The sequence below is a fragment of the Cucurbita maxima genome, unplaced genomic scaffold (genome assembly GCF_002738345.1).
Source record: "Cucurbita maxima cultivar Rimu unplaced genomic scaffold, Cmax_1.0 Cma_Scf00010, whole genome shotgun sequence".
Classification (NCBI taxonomy): domain Eukaryota; kingdom Viridiplantae; phylum Streptophyta; class Magnoliopsida; order Cucurbitales; family Cucurbitaceae; genus Cucurbita; species Cucurbita maxima.
Genome location: NW_019272026.1, coordinates 1,294,394 through 1,311,399, shown reverse-complemented (window position 1 = coordinate 1,311,399; position 17,006 = coordinate 1,294,394). Strand labels below are relative to the sequence as shown.

The 17,006-nt window shown below is 34.1% G+C and overlaps 2 protein-coding genes across 3 annotated transcripts; both read left to right on the top strand.

The window, feature by feature from the left end:
• Positions 1-10: 10 nt before the first annotated feature.
• On the top strand, positions 11-3,055 carry LOC111485406 (protein ETHYLENE INSENSITIVE 3). The gene is made up of 2 exons (XM_023132281.1): positions 11-169; positions 743-3,055. The coding sequence occupies exon 2, from the start codon at positions 827-829 to the stop codon at positions 2,687-2,689; it is 1,863 nt and encodes a 620-aa protein (XP_022988049.1). The 5' UTR covers positions 11-169; positions 743-826; the 3' UTR covers positions 2,690-3,055.
• A 7,255-nt stretch (positions 3,056-10,310) lies between these two features.
• On the top strand, positions 10,311-14,899 carry LOC111485465 (programmed cell death protein 2). Of its 2 annotated transcripts, none has more exons than XM_023132360.1 (11): positions 10,311-10,557; positions 11,061-11,309; positions 11,480-11,563; positions 11,907-12,040; positions 12,135-12,232; positions 12,350-12,438; positions 12,555-12,666; positions 13,440-13,594; positions 13,900-13,970; positions 14,324-14,438; positions 14,571-14,899. In XM_023132360.1, exons 2-11 carry the CDS (start codon positions 11,070-11,072, stop codon positions 14,736-14,738), a joined length of 1,266 nt encoding a protein of 421 aa, XP_022988128.1. In that variant the 5' UTR covers positions 10,311-10,557; positions 11,061-11,069; the 3' UTR covers positions 14,739-14,899. The 2 variants fall into 2 exon arrangements, with proteins under 2 accessions (XP_022988128.1, XP_022988127.1); XM_023132359.1 differs by having other exon boundaries at positions 10,318-10,557; positions 11,020-11,309.
• The last annotated feature ends 2,107 nt before the right edge of the window (positions 14,900-17,006 follow it).

Sequence of the window (17,006 nt, the reverse complement as noted above, 5' to 3'; positions counted from 1 at the left end):
CTTTTTTTTTTTTTTTTTTTATCTCACATGAAACTTCAAACCCTTCCCCCCTCTCCCCCAACTTTTCTTTATTAGATTAGATTATCGTCCTTTTTCTCTCTGATTACTCGGTTTCTTCCTCCTGGATTGACTTCCAGTTCTTATCTCTCTCGCTTGTTCTTCACTTCAGGTTGTTTTTGTTCTCTGTTTAATCGTTTACTGCTTTTTTCTTTGAGTAATTTCACGGGTGTTTTTTTATGGTTTTGTGAGTTGGATTTTGTTTGTAGACCTGAATCTGTTTGATTTTGCTTTGAAATTTGATTTTTGGGGTTTTTTGGAGGATGATCGGTTGTGATGTTCTGTTTTCTTTTTTGAAGATATGTGTTCGTTTTCAGGTTGGAGATGAGATCTGATTGTTGATTTTGTGATTACTTTGTGTTGAAGCGTTTGATTCTGATTTGATGTTTAATGCTCTGATTCTTTTGTGTTTTGATTCTGAGTTTAATTTCTGTGTAGAACGAATTAAGAACAGCTTGAAGAAATTGTTCTGTCCCCTGTTTGATCTTCTTTATTTGGTTGAACTTTGCATGTATTAAGAATATTTAGAAAGAACAAGGAATTTTCATGGTTTTGAGGAACTTTTAGAGGGAATAAATGGTGTTCTTCGTTATATGTATCGATTCGTGGCTGCGATTTTTTCGATTCAGAATGAAATGAATGTCTCTTTATCGATTCTGAGTCTGACTGAAATTTATTTGCATAGGTGAGGAAGCACAGTGAATTTTAGTAGGATTTGTCTATTGTTTTTTGTGTAAATCTGAGTTTGGTGAATACCCTTTTTGGGTTAATGATGATGATGTTCAATGAGATGGGATTTTGTGATGATATGGATTTCCTTTCGGCTCCGATTGTGGATGGAGATGTCGTAGCTCGACCAGCTGATCCTGAAGTTGTGGTGGAAGATGATTATTCAGATGAAGAGATCGATGTTGATGAGCTTGAGAGGAGGATGTGGAGGGACAAGATGCGTCTCAAACGACTTAAAGAGCAAAGTAAGGTTAAGGAAGGGATCGATATTGCGAAGCAGCGACAGTCTCAAGACCAGGCTAGGAGGAAGAAGATGTCGAGGGCTCATGATGGGATCTTGAAGTACATGTTGAAGATTATGGAAGTTTGTAATGCTCAAGGTTTTGTATATGGAATAATTCCAGAGAAGGGAAAGCCAGTAACCGGGGCATCGGATAATCTGCGTGAATGGTGGAAAGACAAGGTTAGATTTGATAGAAACGGACCGGCTGCCATAGCTAAGTACCAGGCAGACAATGCAATTCCTGGACGAAACGATGGGTGTAATTCGATCGGTCCAACCCCGCACACCTTGCAGGAACTTCAGGATACGACCCTTGGATCACTTTTATCAGCTTTGATGCAGCACTGTGACCCTCCTCAAAGAAGATTTCCATTGGAGAAAGGCGTTCCTCCACCGTGGTGGCCTACTGGAGTCGAGGAATGGTGGCCTCAGCTCGGGTTGTCGAAGGACCAAGGTCCTCCACCTTACAAGAAGCCCCACGACTTGAAAAAAGCGTGGAAAGTTGGTGTTTTGACTGCTGTAATCAAGCATATGTCCCCTGATATCGCCAAGATCCGAAAACTTGTTAGACAGTCGAAGTGTTTGCAGGACAAGATGACTGCCAAGGAGAGTGCTACATGGCTTGCTATTATCAACCAGGAGGAGGTCTTGGCTCGGGAGCTTTATCCCAATTCTTGCCCGCCTTTGTCTTCCGGTGGGGGCAGTGGATCATTGGTCATTAACGATTGCAGCGAGTACGATGTAGAAGGCGCTGAGGAGGAACCGAGCTTTGATGTTCAAGATCGTAAACCTGATAACCATAGCTCGTTCAACTTGGGAATGGAGAGAACGAGAGAACGGGTGCCCCTTCGACAACCACCATATGCAATCAAAGGAGAGGTTTCTACGAACTTAGATTTTATGCGAAAGAGGAAACCGACCAGCGATCTGAACACGATGATGGATCAGAAGATCTATACTTGTGAGTTCCTCCAGTGTCCTTATAGCGAGCTTCGTCTTGGGTTCAACGACAGGACGTCTAGAGACAATCATCAGTTGTCCTGTCCATATAGAACTTCTTCAGAATTCAATGGCTCAAGTTTTCATGTCAATGAGGTTAAACCAGTTATCTTCCCTCAGTCATTTGCCCCGCCCAAGTCAGCTCCACCCCCAGTTAGCTCGGTTCCATCGTCCTTCGACCTGTCCACTTTAGGCGTTCCAGAAGACGACCAAAAGATGATCAGGGAGCTCATGTCGATCTACGACACCAACATCCAAGGAAACAAAAGCAACGTAAACACCGGTAACAGTGCTATCACGGAGAACCAAAATCTTCCTCAGTTAAAGATACAACCTCAACAAGACGAATACTTTCGCAATCAAGGTATAATGATGGACGGAAACTTCTTCGAGGGATCGAACGTTTCTAGCAGCCAATTCAACCAGTTTAAGCCAATGAATTCACCTTTCGAAAACAACCACCACGAGCACAGCAATAACAACAACAACAACAACAACTTCCACATGATGTTTGGCTCTCCATTTGATTTGTCGACCTTCGACTACAAAGAAGAAGTACCCGGTGCAGCAGCCATCGATACACTGTCGAAACAGCAGGATATTCCATTATGGTATCATTGAGCCTGATCTCAATTCGATGCTTTACCAACGCATTCTTTCCATCGAAAGCAGCAGCAACCGCTGCAGCAGTGAAATTCATAGCAGGTACTTTTACGGTTCGAGTCTCTCGCTCGATCTCTCTGTTATGGGGTTTGCCTAACTTGGTGAAACTGTGTTATCTGAATAGAAATGTGATTAGCTCGTAGAATATCATTAAGGTCATCATGTAATGTAAGTCTAAGTTTCTCCATTAGACTGATAATAAGTGGAGAGAATCCTTCGTATGAACTTCTAGTATTACTGCTACTGCTTGCTCTGCTGCCCTGTTGTTGATTACATGTCCAAATGATTGTCTATGTGAATAACTATTACAGCATCTTCATCTTCCCTTATGTCTTCTCTTCATTTTAGTGGTTGCATATTGAAAGTTATAGAGACCATAGAGTTGTTGGAGGGTTCAATCTGTGTTGGCTTGGTTGGAATGTCAAACCCGACAGCTAAACGGGTGACCGTTCGATGACGATTTTTAGTCTTTTGTCTTGTTGTCTTCAAGAAACTAAATGACACGGATTGAATGTCTGTCTTATTGCATAGCCACACTTCGGGATGGTTTAGAATACCTTTCAAAGTTCTTAAATGTTTAAACGCTTAGAAAGACGTTTCAATCCGACTCTTTTACACCCGATTGTGTTAAAATGGGGTGAACCCAGTTTAGAATGCTTTGTTTTTGTTTTTCCCTCAAATGGCACGAGTTGAATGTCTGCCTTATTGCATAACCACACTTCAGGTCGGTTTAAGCGTTTCAAGCACTCTTTTACATCTGATAATGTTAAACGTGAAGAACTCAGTTTAGAATGCTTGTTTCTTGTTTTCCCTCAAATGACATGGGTAAAACACTCTTTGAAAGTTGTTTTTTTTAAGCACTTAAAAAGTCATTTCAAGTTGATCCCTTTACATCTGATCGTGTTAAACAGGAAGAACTCGGTTTAGAATGCTTTATTTTCTTTTTTCTCTCAAATGACACGGGTTGAACGTCACCCTAATACATAAACACACTTCTCAGGTCAGTCTGGACTATCTTCCTAAGATTTAAAGAACACTTTTTTACCGAACGGGATGAACCCGAGTGGTTGGATTTGAGTGCGAGGTGGTGTGAAGCTTATCTATTGTCAGGGGTTGGGAAAGAGACCAGGCAAGTTGCAGAAATATTAGATGGTAATAAGTATGGGAGGTAGGGCTTACTTTGTTGCTATTGTTGGTTGGTCTGGTGATGGTGGCCGGTGGGGACTCCTCCAACTGTTGTCCTTTCATGTCGGCGCTCAATGTCTCCAAGGTTATATAATTTGAGCCGTTGTTATTTCTCTCTTGCTTGCTTATATAACATCTCCTTCAAAAACCTCTCTTTCAAAAACCTCTCTGCTCTCGTTTTCTAAAACCTTCTCTTAAAATCGAGGCCAGAGGCTCAAGCATACGTCGTTTGGTCGTAGCAGACGCAAGAACGAATTGGCTTAGATCACTTGTCGTTGGAAAGTGAGTGCACCACAATCACAAGTCTGCTGCCATCAAAAGTGCGATTGTGACAAGTGGTCGAGTATTCAAAAAATTTAAGAATTAACTAATTTTATTTTATTACATAAAATTAAACTTTACGTTAAATGGTTCCTAAAATTTCAATTTTGTACCTCGTAAGTTGGATTTTTTTAAAAAAAATTAAAAATTAAGAAAAGATCACAACACTGAAAGTTTACGGTCTTAATAAAAAGTTTGGATTTTAATATATATGGTTAAAATCTAAAATTTTGCTCGTCTTTTAAAAATATTTATGGATTTACCTTAAAGTGTCATGAATTAAATGTTCAGAAGAGTGCAAGTCTTAACCGTACAACTAAAATAGAATTTTAAACTCGTATTCTTTTAAAGTAAAAATTCAAACATTAGGCCTACATTTAGGTATGTGTTGATTATTACTCCAAATTTATATATATCACCCAATGTGGTCTTGTTCGAGCCTTACTAAAAAAAAGGTCAATTTTTTTTAGGAATTGACACTTAATCTAACAACGAGCTTACCAAGCCAGGAGAGGGAAACAAAATATTATTTATAAAGATGTGAAAACATCTCTCGAATAGACGCGTTTTAAAATAATGAGGCTGACGGCGACACGTAACGGGCCGAAGTGGACAATATCTACTAGCGATAAGGTTAGACTGTTATAAATGGCATCATAGCTAAGTTCCGAACAATCCATTTGAATCAATCCACTAATCCCGATCGACATTAATTCAATCAATCAGCTCATATCGAAGATATATGTTTAAAAAATGGTTAGCAAAAATGAATGGCATTGGAATTGAAAGATTAATAATTTTGATTAGAAAATGTGGAAATGAATGGGTGGTTGTGATCATGAAATGGCATTTGAATTGGAGACAGCTACTTGAAGGGCTTCTTCTGCTAATAATGGACACTCACCTTATCCCAAAAACTATGGGCATACCCTACTCTTGTGGGTCACCCATGTTTATCTTTCCCTTCATTTTGCAATTAAGTCCTTCTAATTTTGCCATTTTGCAATTATACCCTTCATTTCTCGGTCAAATGTCATCGATTGATAATAAATTCTATGGTCGGGGAACGTTAGAAGTGTTTATATGACTCGATAACTTAATCAACTCGATCTACTCAGCTCAAACCATAAAGATTGAGCTAGGTTGAATTTTTTGCACTTTGATTTTTTTTTTTTTAATCAACCCGACTAACTTGAAAATAGGGTTACAATCTTCCTCTAGTTTTAAAAATATTAAGAATATTTAACGTTTGCAGCAGATGTTAGAGATGCGCTTATATGAACCATGACCAACGAATTTCCATACCTCAAGGTCTAATTACAAGAACGAGAGCCACGAAGCTATAACAAACTTTGTACACTTATATTCAAGTTATCGTGAACTCATCAAAAGAAATTCTAGAAGACATCGAATATCTTACTTATATGTTGTGTAAAGTTGTGGTTCAAGAAAGAGATGCATTAAATGCACTTTAAGTTGCATTTAATGAACTCAGATAGATTTATGGAACTAGTTTAAGGATGACTAATAATAAATTTTATTCATTGCATTATCTAATTATAATTTAAATATTTGTTTGTCATATTTCAGCTAGTTTTTAATAGAGGAGTTAGATGTTAATATGGAGGTTATGGGTATTTCTCATTTACTAGCCAATTTAATTTAGGAGTTAAATGTCACATAGATTAAGATTGTAAATATTTAAATTATAATTAAGTAGTGTAATGAATGAAATGTGATTATTAGAATTCCATAAATTTAGCTGAGTTAATTAAGTGCAATTTACAGTGCATTTAATGCCTCTTTTTCTTAAAGCTCAACTTTATATAAGGGAGGTCTCCAATTTCTTACCGATTTTTTTTTAATGAGCTCACTATAACTTAATATAAGTGTACAAGGTTTATTGTAGCTTCTTGGCTCTCGTCCTTCTAATTGAACCTTGAGATATGAAAATTTATTAGTCGTGGTTCATATCATGCGCTCAAGACGTAAAATATTTGATATTTAAATTTTATGAGATTTTTGTTATCAATGTTATATGTATTTTGAATAAATATATTTTTTTAAAAAACTCGACCACTCAACTCGAAGATAGAGGGTTAGATTGTTAACTCTATTAAAGTTTCTCGAGTCACCAACCCGATCGACCCGAATCTTTTGACTGGTCAAAGATTTTTCCAACGCAACTCATATTCACTCCAGATGTTGTATTTAATTATCAAAATCTTGACTTTTTTTCATAAGTCAAGGGTTAGGTTTTTGCATTAAATTTTTCATTTTTGTAAATCCAATATTTAAAAAAAAAAAAATCATCTAAATTTAAAGATCTAAACAATATCTTATATTTAAACTTTAATTCTAATTTTATTTTAATTTTTAAATTTTAAATATTTTATTTTAATCCACTAAATTTTTAGTCATTTGACAAATAAACCCAAAGTAAGAAAATATAGTTCGAAATGACATGACATGATATGACAAGACAACTACGCAACATTTGACTTCATTAAAAAAAAAAAAAAAACTCAACCTTCTAGAAATTATTAATTTTTTAAATATAAATTTACTCGAATTATAATCATCAAATTATAAGGACGAGAGCCAAGAATCTACAACAAACCTTGTACATTTATATTCAAGCTATAGTGAGCTCATCAAAGAAAATTCTAGAAGACGTTGGAGACCTTCCTTATATGTTAGTGCAAAGTTGAGCTTTAAAAGAGAGGTGAGCTCATCAAAGAAAATTCTAGAAAACGTTGGAAATCTCATTTATATGTTAGTGCTAAGTTGAGCTTTTAAAAAAAGATGCATTAAATGCACTTAAATGACATTAAATGAACTCAGCTGAATTTATGGAACTAGTCAAAAGATGACTAATAAAGTCATTTCACTCATTACACTCTTTAATAATTACAATATAACCTTAACTTCTATATTAAAAATTAGCTTAAATATTACAAACGAATATTTAAGTTATAATTAAATAGTGCAATGAATTAAATGTTCTTATCAACCATCTTTTGACTGGCTCCATAAGTTCATGTGAGTTTATTAAATGTCACTTAAAATGCATTTAATACCTCTCTTTCTTAACGTTTTGCATAACATATAAGAAAGTTCTTTAACATCTTCTAGAATTTCTTTTGATGAGCTCACCATAACTTAAATATAAGTGTACAAGGTTTGTTGTAGCTTCTTGACTCTCGTCTTTGTAATTGGATATTCTTGGTCGTGATTCATATATAATCTAATATTAAAAATAAAAAATATAAAGAAAATATCATGAAATTATTTGAAAATAGAAATTAAAAAAAAGCTAAATCTTTTTTTAAAAAGTAATTAAAAAGCAAATCCAAAAAAATCAATTTTGTAAGATTTTGTGCAGAAAAAGTAGATTTTTTCTTTTTTGGAATAAAAAAAAGTATGGTCAAAATTGCACTAACAACAGTTGACTCAATTAGAATATTCACATCCACTTAAACCCAAAATAAATAAATAAAAATAAAAATTTAATAATTTTATTATTATTATTATTATTATTTTATATCTAATTCATTGAACTTCTCAACGAGGCATAATTCATTTAACACAATTATTAATTTTGATATTCAAAATGCTTTTATTTATTTATTTATTTATTAATGCTTTTTTAATTCCTTTTTTATTTAAATATTATATTTATGAATATTCGACTCACCTTCTATTTTTGAGTTGAGGTGTCGGGTTATTTTTAAAAAATATATATATTTATCCAAAATATATGTTACATTAATAATTAAAAAATATATTAAAAAAATGTCAACCTACGGATCGATTCAAATTTTTATTTTTTTAAAATTTAATTCGATTCAAACCGATAAAAAAATATAACCCAACTCAATGTTTATGATGTAGATGGATAGTTAATTTGTCTGAGTGTTATAAATGATTTGAACTATATAATATATAACATAAAGTTTGTTGTGTTTAATGATTTGGGATAATAATGTTTGGATACTTCTAATAAATATTTAAAATAATGTTCGTATTTAATAATAATTTATTTAAAGTTAAAAAGGAGTGAAATGTTTTACATGAGAATTAAAAAATAAAATAAAAGTGGATAATTAAAAAAGTCAACAAAAAAGTTTGACCACAACAAAATTTGTTTAATAATTTTATTACATCTGACTCTCCATATATATCAACACGAGTTCTTTTAACATGTTTTAAGAAAATTTCTATGAGGTGTCATGTAACGACTCTAAGTTTTTATCGACTTTGAGTAGCTACTACATGCATGACATAAATTTTTTATGTAGAAACATTCATTTAAAACGATTCCATAAAATGATGTCATGGGCTTGTATTTTTAGAAAGGGTCTTAAGTACGGATGTACATGGTCTGGGTCTGGGTTGGGTTGGGTTGAAGGATTTTTTTGACCCGACCCAACCCAACATTGTCATAAAACTAAAAACAACTAAAACATGGTCTGCGTGGGTGTCCTCAGAGGCCAAAGTAACACTCTAACAAACCTATTAATATGGAAAATTTCTTAATATAATTTATACATTTTTATTTGGCTCGGTTAACTCGAAGGTTTTATTCACGAACCCAAAACCGAATCGATTTAGTTCAGGTTTAGAAAAATGAACCCAACCCTTGAAATGTTAATCCAACCCAACTCAACCCTACCCTTATAGTTTGGGTTGGGTTAGTCCAGGTTGTCTGGTGTCGAGTTGAATGTACACCCTAGTCTTGAAGTATTCAGTAAATTAAAATAAAACCAAGAAAAATATTAAAAGATCAATACCTTGTACTAACTTAAGATCTACGAAAATGAATGCAACTACCCTATGTAGGTTTCATGGTCTTTGATGTGATGTCGCCGTCAATCATACAAGAGTGTCTTACCTTTACATGAGATATAAAGTACCACAGACTTCAGTATTTTAAGAAACAATTAGTAAGTGGTCCCACTATTGGGGTCAGGAAATGAAACACATGCAATCATGAATAGGAACTCATCATTTAAAATCATACTCTCTCAGGTGGCCTCTAGTCTAGACAAATTGGATGTGTAGTACTTCCTTACACACGACCCACACAAGGTGTCAACACAAAATTCGTGAGAGCTAAACATGGTTAACATTGGAGTTTCAATGATTGTTGAAAAGGAATGAGTGTCTTGTTTTTCGGTGACTCAATTACTTTGTTTGAAGCAATTCTATGCTGAGCGGCCATAAATTTTCCTAGAAAACATGTAAGTGAAACGTGCTAAAAGGACCAGTGTTGTCTATGGGAATAGTCTTCAATATTAAAAGTTGTTCAAGATAAGTAGGTAACATGACTATATTGTTCAAGATCTAGAGACGTCGGGATTATGTATTTTTTTTTAATATATTAAATAATTATTTACTTAGTATTTTTCAAGTATAATTTACTTAAATTATCATTCCCAATTTCCTATGTTATTAAATCCTTTTAATTCATACTAAAAAAAGCTTTATTTAATGTTGAAAAATATATGGAAGAATAATAGTAGTGGGCTTGGCCCAAAGGTTTCTTGCAACATTATACTGAGCGGCCCAATTTTTATATTATTTAATTCATGGGCCCAACATTATACTGAGCGGCCCAATTTAATTCAATGGTTGGCTCAAAGTCAAAGTTGGGCCCAATAGCTTGTTTATTGGGCTTTAATTCATGGACGATCCATACAATTTTATATATTAATTCATGAATCCTAATTCCAAAAGTTTATTCAAAATCTAATTTTTTATTTAATTGAAGAAAACAAAATAATATAAATTAATTCATTATCAAAATGCATTAAAGTTAATTATTATCAAAATATTAATTTTTTTCAAAAAGTTTTCCATTTATTTTCATACATTAAAATAAATCTGATATATATATGCTTATTTTTTAGAATAAATTAATTTTTTTTATTGAGAATAATTAAAATTTAGATGGTATTTTGTATAATTTAATTTATTTTTAATTTGTAATTTTATATTAATTTTTTTAATTTTTTTTTTCTAAATTAATAATAATAAAAAATAAATTCAATTAATTTTTGTAAAACCATCCACTGGCTTTCTTCCTAAACCCTACTTCACCTTCAGCCACGCCCTCCCTCTCATTACCAGCAACTGTCACAGTGCTCCGCCGTTCCTGCCGGACGTCGTGTCAGCGGCTGCCATAGTCTCAACTTTCCGACGAAATTTACGCCGGCCGTCCCTCTCACAGTCTCTCGCTCGAGCAATCAATCAGAGTACTTATCTCTGTTTTGTTTCACTCGTAGTACAGTGCTTTAACCTGCAACCCTCGGCGTCTGGTGAGGTTTTAATTTCGTTTTGTTTGGTTATTTTTCTTTATTCTATTCACTTTCGAAGATGAAAATCAAGAACAATTTATTTTGGTTGAGTTCTTCTTCAATCAATGTTGAACTAGTATAAATGAAATTATAAAACTAAGAGAGTATACCTCACAAATTAGAAAGTACAAAAAAAAAAAAAAAACAGTTTGAATCAAGGAATAAGAAGGAACAGAAACCACATATTTCGTTTCCGAGTCGATAAATAAGAAGGGAAAAGCGTTTAAGAAGATGAATAAAGCAAAAACAAGTAGTTTGTTGGCTATATAAATCTTGTTAGAATCGAAATTATTGTCACAATTTTTTGTTATCAATTTTTAAAAAACCAGCAGAAGACAAGACAAACTAACATTTTGCGTTTGATCGAATGGCAATGGCCGATGAGTGTTCTTGGTTGGTTGATTATCATCTGTTAAACGACAGGTTTGACTTGTGGTTGATGAAATTTTGAGCCTGAGGTTTAGCCCTTCGATATGGATGAAATTGGCGATGGTGCAGTGGAGTCCATGGAAAAACTTAATAGCCTCCGTATCACCTCTTTGGACGACGAGGACATTAATGATGATGAAGAATTGCTAGACGACTACGACACTGATGACGATGATGAGGAGGAAGAATCAGATGAATCAGTGGTTTTGGGTTTTGTCGAGAAGCCCGAAAATTCTTGGTCTCTTCTTCCTCAGTTATTTCCAAGCAAGGCTGGAGGAGTACCGGTGTGTAAGCACAGTCCATATTCTTCGAATTTCTCTTTTATATTATCTCTTTATCAATTTTCTGCTTGAACTTCAATGTTTTTTTGTTCTACTTGTAAGATTGAATTGTACTGAAGCTGGATAATTATTATTACTGAAGTATTTGATTGTATAAATAATTGGCATCGCAGGCGTGGTTGGATCCAGTGAATTTGCCGTCTGGAAGGTCTTGTGTTTGTGATATATGTGGAGAGCCTCTGCAGTTTCTGCTCCAGGTATTTGTTCTAATGATATTTGTTCTCAAACATTTTGGGTGTTTTCTTTTGCTTTCTGCATTGTAGTCTCAATTCTCTAAAAAAATAGTAATTAGAATAGGAAAGATTTTCTAGGTGTATAGTCCAATGACTCTGCATCTGGGAAAAGTGTAGTAAAATTAATTTATCAAATGTGCAACATGTTGAGGAGTTCATTAGGAAATACCTTGTGTTTATTGTTCAAGGTGTGAGTTTTTTTTTTTTTTTTGAGATCATATATTTTTGTATTATTTTCGACTATTATTGACGTTTCCTCATGGAATTATAGCTTATGATGGTTTGTTCCTGTTCAAAAAATTGTTAGATTTATGCTCCTATTGTGGAGAAGGACTCAACATTTCATCGAACATTATTTGTGTTTATGTGTCCATCAATGACTTGTCTTCTACGAGATCAACATGAGCAATGGAAAAGAAAGTCTGAGAAGTCATCTCGAAGGTACTACCAGCTGGTTTTCTTATGATATCCTTCTATTTATTCAGTATCCTACATTTTAAAAATTTCTTTAGTAACTCTGTAATTGTTTTGGTAGTGTGAAAGTTTTCCGTGGCCAATTACCTCGTAGTAATCCCTTTTACTCAAGAGAAGCCCCAAAACATGATGGGACTGACAAACCTTGTGCATCTGGAGGTAGTTTTGATTTATTCTTCTTTCTACTGAAGGCCTAAAAGTACATTTATTCATTAAAGCTCTTTAAAATTTTGCTGATTTATGAAACATCTTCTAACATATTTGATGTTGTTTTAGTTGCACCTTGTAGCTGGTGTGGTACTTGGAAAGGAGACAAAGTTTGTAGCAAGTGTAGAAAAGTACGCTATTGCTCAGAGAAACATCAGGTATCGTATTTGCACCGGGCTGCAAGTACAATTTCTTGTTTTCTGAACTTTTGACAAGTAAAACCAAATTAACTTCTTTGTTCTGATCCTCAAAACTTAATTCTATATAACTTCAGGCTATTCATTGGCGTACTGGGCATAAAACTGATTGCCAAAGAATGTGCATATCTTCTCAGTTGTCAAGTTCTGGACAGATCAACAGTCAATACGAAACAGATATTGAGAAAGGTTGGTAAAGAAAAAACTTCTCTAGGGTTATTATTCATTAGAGAATTAGAAGATTTGTGTTCTTTATTTTATTTTTTTGGATTTGGCCCTTTCCTTGGATGTTCGGTTTCTTTTGCAATCTATGTAGTTTATATTTATATATATATATATATATATAGTAGGACTTACCTTAAAAATATTTATATCGAGTAGAGGGTTCCTTTTGCTTGATTAAGATCAGTGTTGTTGACGCACAACCAGGTGCTCACCTATGGTGACAGGCGAGGCAAGGCCTTATCGTCTGCAAGTACCCAGTGCAAGCACCTTCGATGAAATGCATGCCTTTTGCGCCTTTCAGTTGCCGTTCAAGGCAACACAGGCGCTTGCTTTCACTTTTTCAATCATTCTTCAAATTTTCTTTTTTTTTTCTCCAAAATTTCTTCTTCAATCCTTCAATAAAGCAGAAAAGTTAAAGAAAAACCAAGGAAGAAGAATTGAAGAAAAAGAATAGCAGAAGTTAGTTTTAGTTTCAAACTTACATAATTTTGTTGATATTTTAACATTTTAAAAATCCAAGTATTTTTGTTTATTATTGCAAAAATATTATTTATTTATTATTTTACTAAGTGAGCCTTGCTTCAGTAGGACAATATCTTTTTGTCGCCTCTTGCCATGAGGTGATTAAAGAGGTTGTCATCTTAGAGTGCGCCTTAGCACTTTAATAACACTGACTAAGATTTGCAGGGGAAGTAACTCTTAAAATTGAACTGAGAATTATTTGCTTTTGACGACAGTTTCAAAGAAGCATCTTTGGCCTGAATTTGGGATCATACATGAATACGAGAGTGAGTTCAACATGGAAACATCCCAGGACGATTCCCATGCAAGTTCTTTGGTTTGTAGGGATAGGATGGATGACTCGATGAAATCCTTGTTGGCCAATTTTGAGGTATCGATCTTTATGGTATCGTATATCATTTGAAAAGTTAAGTTTTCGTTTGTAGTGGGCTTAGTGCCTGTTTTTGTATCTCTACTGCTTCAAAGTTGTTTAATTATTTTTAAGATTTGAAGTCCTTTTTGTAATCTCAAGTTGGGTTTCATTGTGTATAGGAGGCCTGTTCTGTAGTCTGTTCTTCTCCTTTTCTATACTGTTTATTTGTATTCTTCCATTTATCTATAAAAGTGCGGAATTTCATTAAAAGAGGATTTTTTTTTTTTTTAGGTGATAAATTTTATGAAATTTTTGGTATACAGGGAGATGATGATAGAAAGTCTTGGGCCTCTTTTCAAGTTCGCTTATCAAAGGCACCTGAACAAGTCTTGAGGTAATATTAAGTTATTGAACTTGATCATGTTCAAAGATCCATGGCCAAATGGACATCGATCTTGGTTTTATGATTACTTTAGACCAAATACTAATTATAAGAGTTTATTAGTTTCTTGATATTTTGGAAATTAAGAATGAAGTAAAAAGGTTCTCTTGCCCTAGATGCTGTTCGAATCAGGGGACTAAATAAAATTAAAATCTTATTCATATTAGCATTTTAGCCTATTCTTACAACTTCAGGTGGTGCTATCACACTTGGTGATGATCGAAATGTGCCGTTACATTTTTACTCAAGTTTTTCATCTCAATGTCGAATATGCTATTAATTTCACTAATAAAAATTGAAACCAGATATTGTAGAGATGACGGATCTAAACCTTTATGGCCAATGTCAAGTGGTCGGCCTTCGAAAGCAGATATCCCAAAATGCAATCACTGCAGCGGTCCCATGTGTTATGAATTCCAGGTACTTTAGGCAACTTGTTTGTATTTAACCTCCCTCCCCAAGAAAAAAAGAAAGCTTATCCTCTCTTGTTTCTGGGTCCACATTATGTTTTTTAGTTTTAAAAGTTGGACACTTTGCTTTGGATGACAACAGATCTTGCCTCAGTTGCTTTATTATTTCGGGGTAAAGAATGACGTGGATTCACTCGACTGGGCGACAATTGTTGTCTATACATGTGAAGCCTCCTGTGAGTCCAGCATAGCATATAAAGAGGAGTTTGCCTGGGTTCAACTCTCTACCCCATCTTCTGTTCCCCAGTAATATTTTTGTCATTTTTGTTCTTCAGCAATTTTTTTTGCCATATGAGTCTGCTTTTTTGTTTACTTACCCAAAGTGTTTCAGAATGTTAAATTATAGAAATCAATCATTTTGTGCATTTTCTTCTTTTCTGTAATCTATAAACCTTGCTATATCATTATTATTATGTATTTTTCTGACCCTTGTGAAGGAAATTGGATAGAAAAGGGGGAAGCAACGAAGCCAAAAGGAGATTACAAGAGCCTTTATCAATTGGTTGAAGGTATGCTTATGTCTGAGTTTAAGGGTGTGTTACCTAAGAAGTTGAATTATCTTTGTTGTTCCTATCAAGCCATATATGCCAAAATTTGAGCTAAAAATCATTATTTTCATTCATAAAAGTGACTAATACATAGAAAGAGAGTTTGTTTTCTTGGTGGAAGATATGGCTTGGTGACTCGTTAAGTCTTCATTAAGAATCAAGAAGGTGAGAGAAATACAAGTTAGTTGGACCTAAAAGTCACAGCTTGTGGAAGGAGCATATAATGTTAAATCTAGTTTTAAAAATACAATTGTGATTCCTAGAGATCCACAATTTCTTGTATCTTGGCCCTTAGTTGGTATTTGTAGATTCTAATAGAGATGCTAGCAAAAACCAGAAGTATTGACCTTGATTGCCTGTCGAGTCGAGTTAAAGGCAGTTTGGCATCAAGGAACTAAAAACCGAATGCAAATCAATTGGTTTTGGCTTCAGCTAAGCCAGATTTGTACTAAAAAAGCAAGCCTGAGAAGTTTGCTTGTTTGTCTATGGAGTTATCCGGTTGGTTTTGGTATATGTTGTAACGGCTCAAGCCTACTGACAGCAGATATTGTCTTCTTTTGGCTCTTCTTTTCGGGGTTCCCCTCAAGGTTTATAAAACGTGTCAGTTAGGGAGAGATTTTCACACCCTTATAAAGTGGTTTGTTCTCCCCAACGAATGTGGGTTCTCGCATATGTAGTTTGGCTAATACATACCAACATTATTTGGTTTTTAGTTAGTTTCTTCATTCTGAACGGTGAGTATGACTCAAGTTTATAAATATTACTATTACCTATGAATTTTTAGGTTTAGTTATCTATTTTTTTTTGGAACGTTCTCGAAATTCAAAGTGATGTTTTAAAAGTTTAAGAAAAATAAATAGTTTTTGATATTTGATTGTGAATTAAAATGTATTTTTAAGAAAAAAATAGGAGTAAATTTTTCGATAATAAACGTTAGAGTTGTAGGTCTCGCATTATTTATTCTGTAAAATGTCGTTGCTAATATTGATTGAGTTTGATTTTGAACGTTGTTACATAATTATTAGAGTTAGGACAGTGTTTTCTTAATCAAATTCACATTATTAGATTTGGCAATATGAACCAATCATATTTATTATCATTAATGCTTCTTGTTTCTAAAAGTTGCAACTATTTGTTGCTTTGTTATTAAAACTTTCCCTTTTTGCAAAGCTTTTACAACCTCTAATTTAATTGTAAAGTTGTGCTTTTCTATGATAGGTTTTTTATAATCATTTCGAGATTGAATTGAATTTGATATTTAAAATTTGAAATTTAGTCCCCATATTTCCGTTGTCGAGTTCATTGAAATGAGGTCGGGGAGACCTTCTTTTTGTTCGAAAAAGAGAAAAAAAAAAAGGGAGAGTTTGTGACTTTGACCTGTGAAAGTCCAAGTTACGACTTGGAAGTTGATCGTTTTATCCTCTCCCTCTCTTGAAGCTCCATTTCCTCTGAATTTCTCGATCAATCTAACCCAACCCAATACATAAGGTTTTGGTCGAGTTGACTTATACGCTCTCTTAAAACTAGATTGAGTTGAAAAATCTTGGTTAAATGTAGAAAATAAATAACATTTTACTTTTACAATCCGAATAGTTGGGTTGAGTTGCATTTAAAAAATGTCTTAAGACGACCCAACTCACGAACACTCCTATTCAATTCTCCTTATCTCCCACATTTCAAGGTGGAAAACCTTATGCCACCGCACCGGTGGATACTCAACTAACTGACGACGTGCCCTCCTCCATCATTGACGCGATCTTAGCATCTTGGACAGATACTAACCGAGCTAGATCCATCCAATGAGTAGTGAACGGTGAGATCTCATGATTTTACTCCCTCTCTTCTCAGTTGATCACTTTCTTCCCAACACGGTTGTTTATCGTCAAGCCTTACTGCAAAACCCCCCTGTTCCTTGGGTTCTTTCGTTGCTCGTAATAAAAAGTACTTAAGGTGTAAGATGTAATTTTTAT

What these genes read in the sequence shown, in the direction of transcription:
- LOC111485406 (XM_023132281.1), top strand. Translation starts at nt 827, where the DNA reads ATGATGATGATGTTCAATGAGATGGGATTTTGTGATGATATGGATTTC.
- LOC111485465 (XM_023132360.1), top strand. Translation starts at nt 11,070, where the DNA reads ATGGATGAAATTGGCGATGGTGCAGTGGAGTCCATGGAAAAACTTAAT. An exon ending in ATTGCTCAGAGAAACATCAG is followed by an intron (nt 12,439 to 12,554) that starts GTATCGTATTTG and finishes ATATAACTTCAG; the next exon opens with GCTATTCATTGGCGTACTGG. An exon ending in CGAAACAGATATTGAGAAAG is followed by an intron (nt 12,667 to 13,439) that starts GTTGGTAAAGAA and finishes TTTTGACGACAG; the next exon opens with TTTCAAAGAAGCATCTTTGG.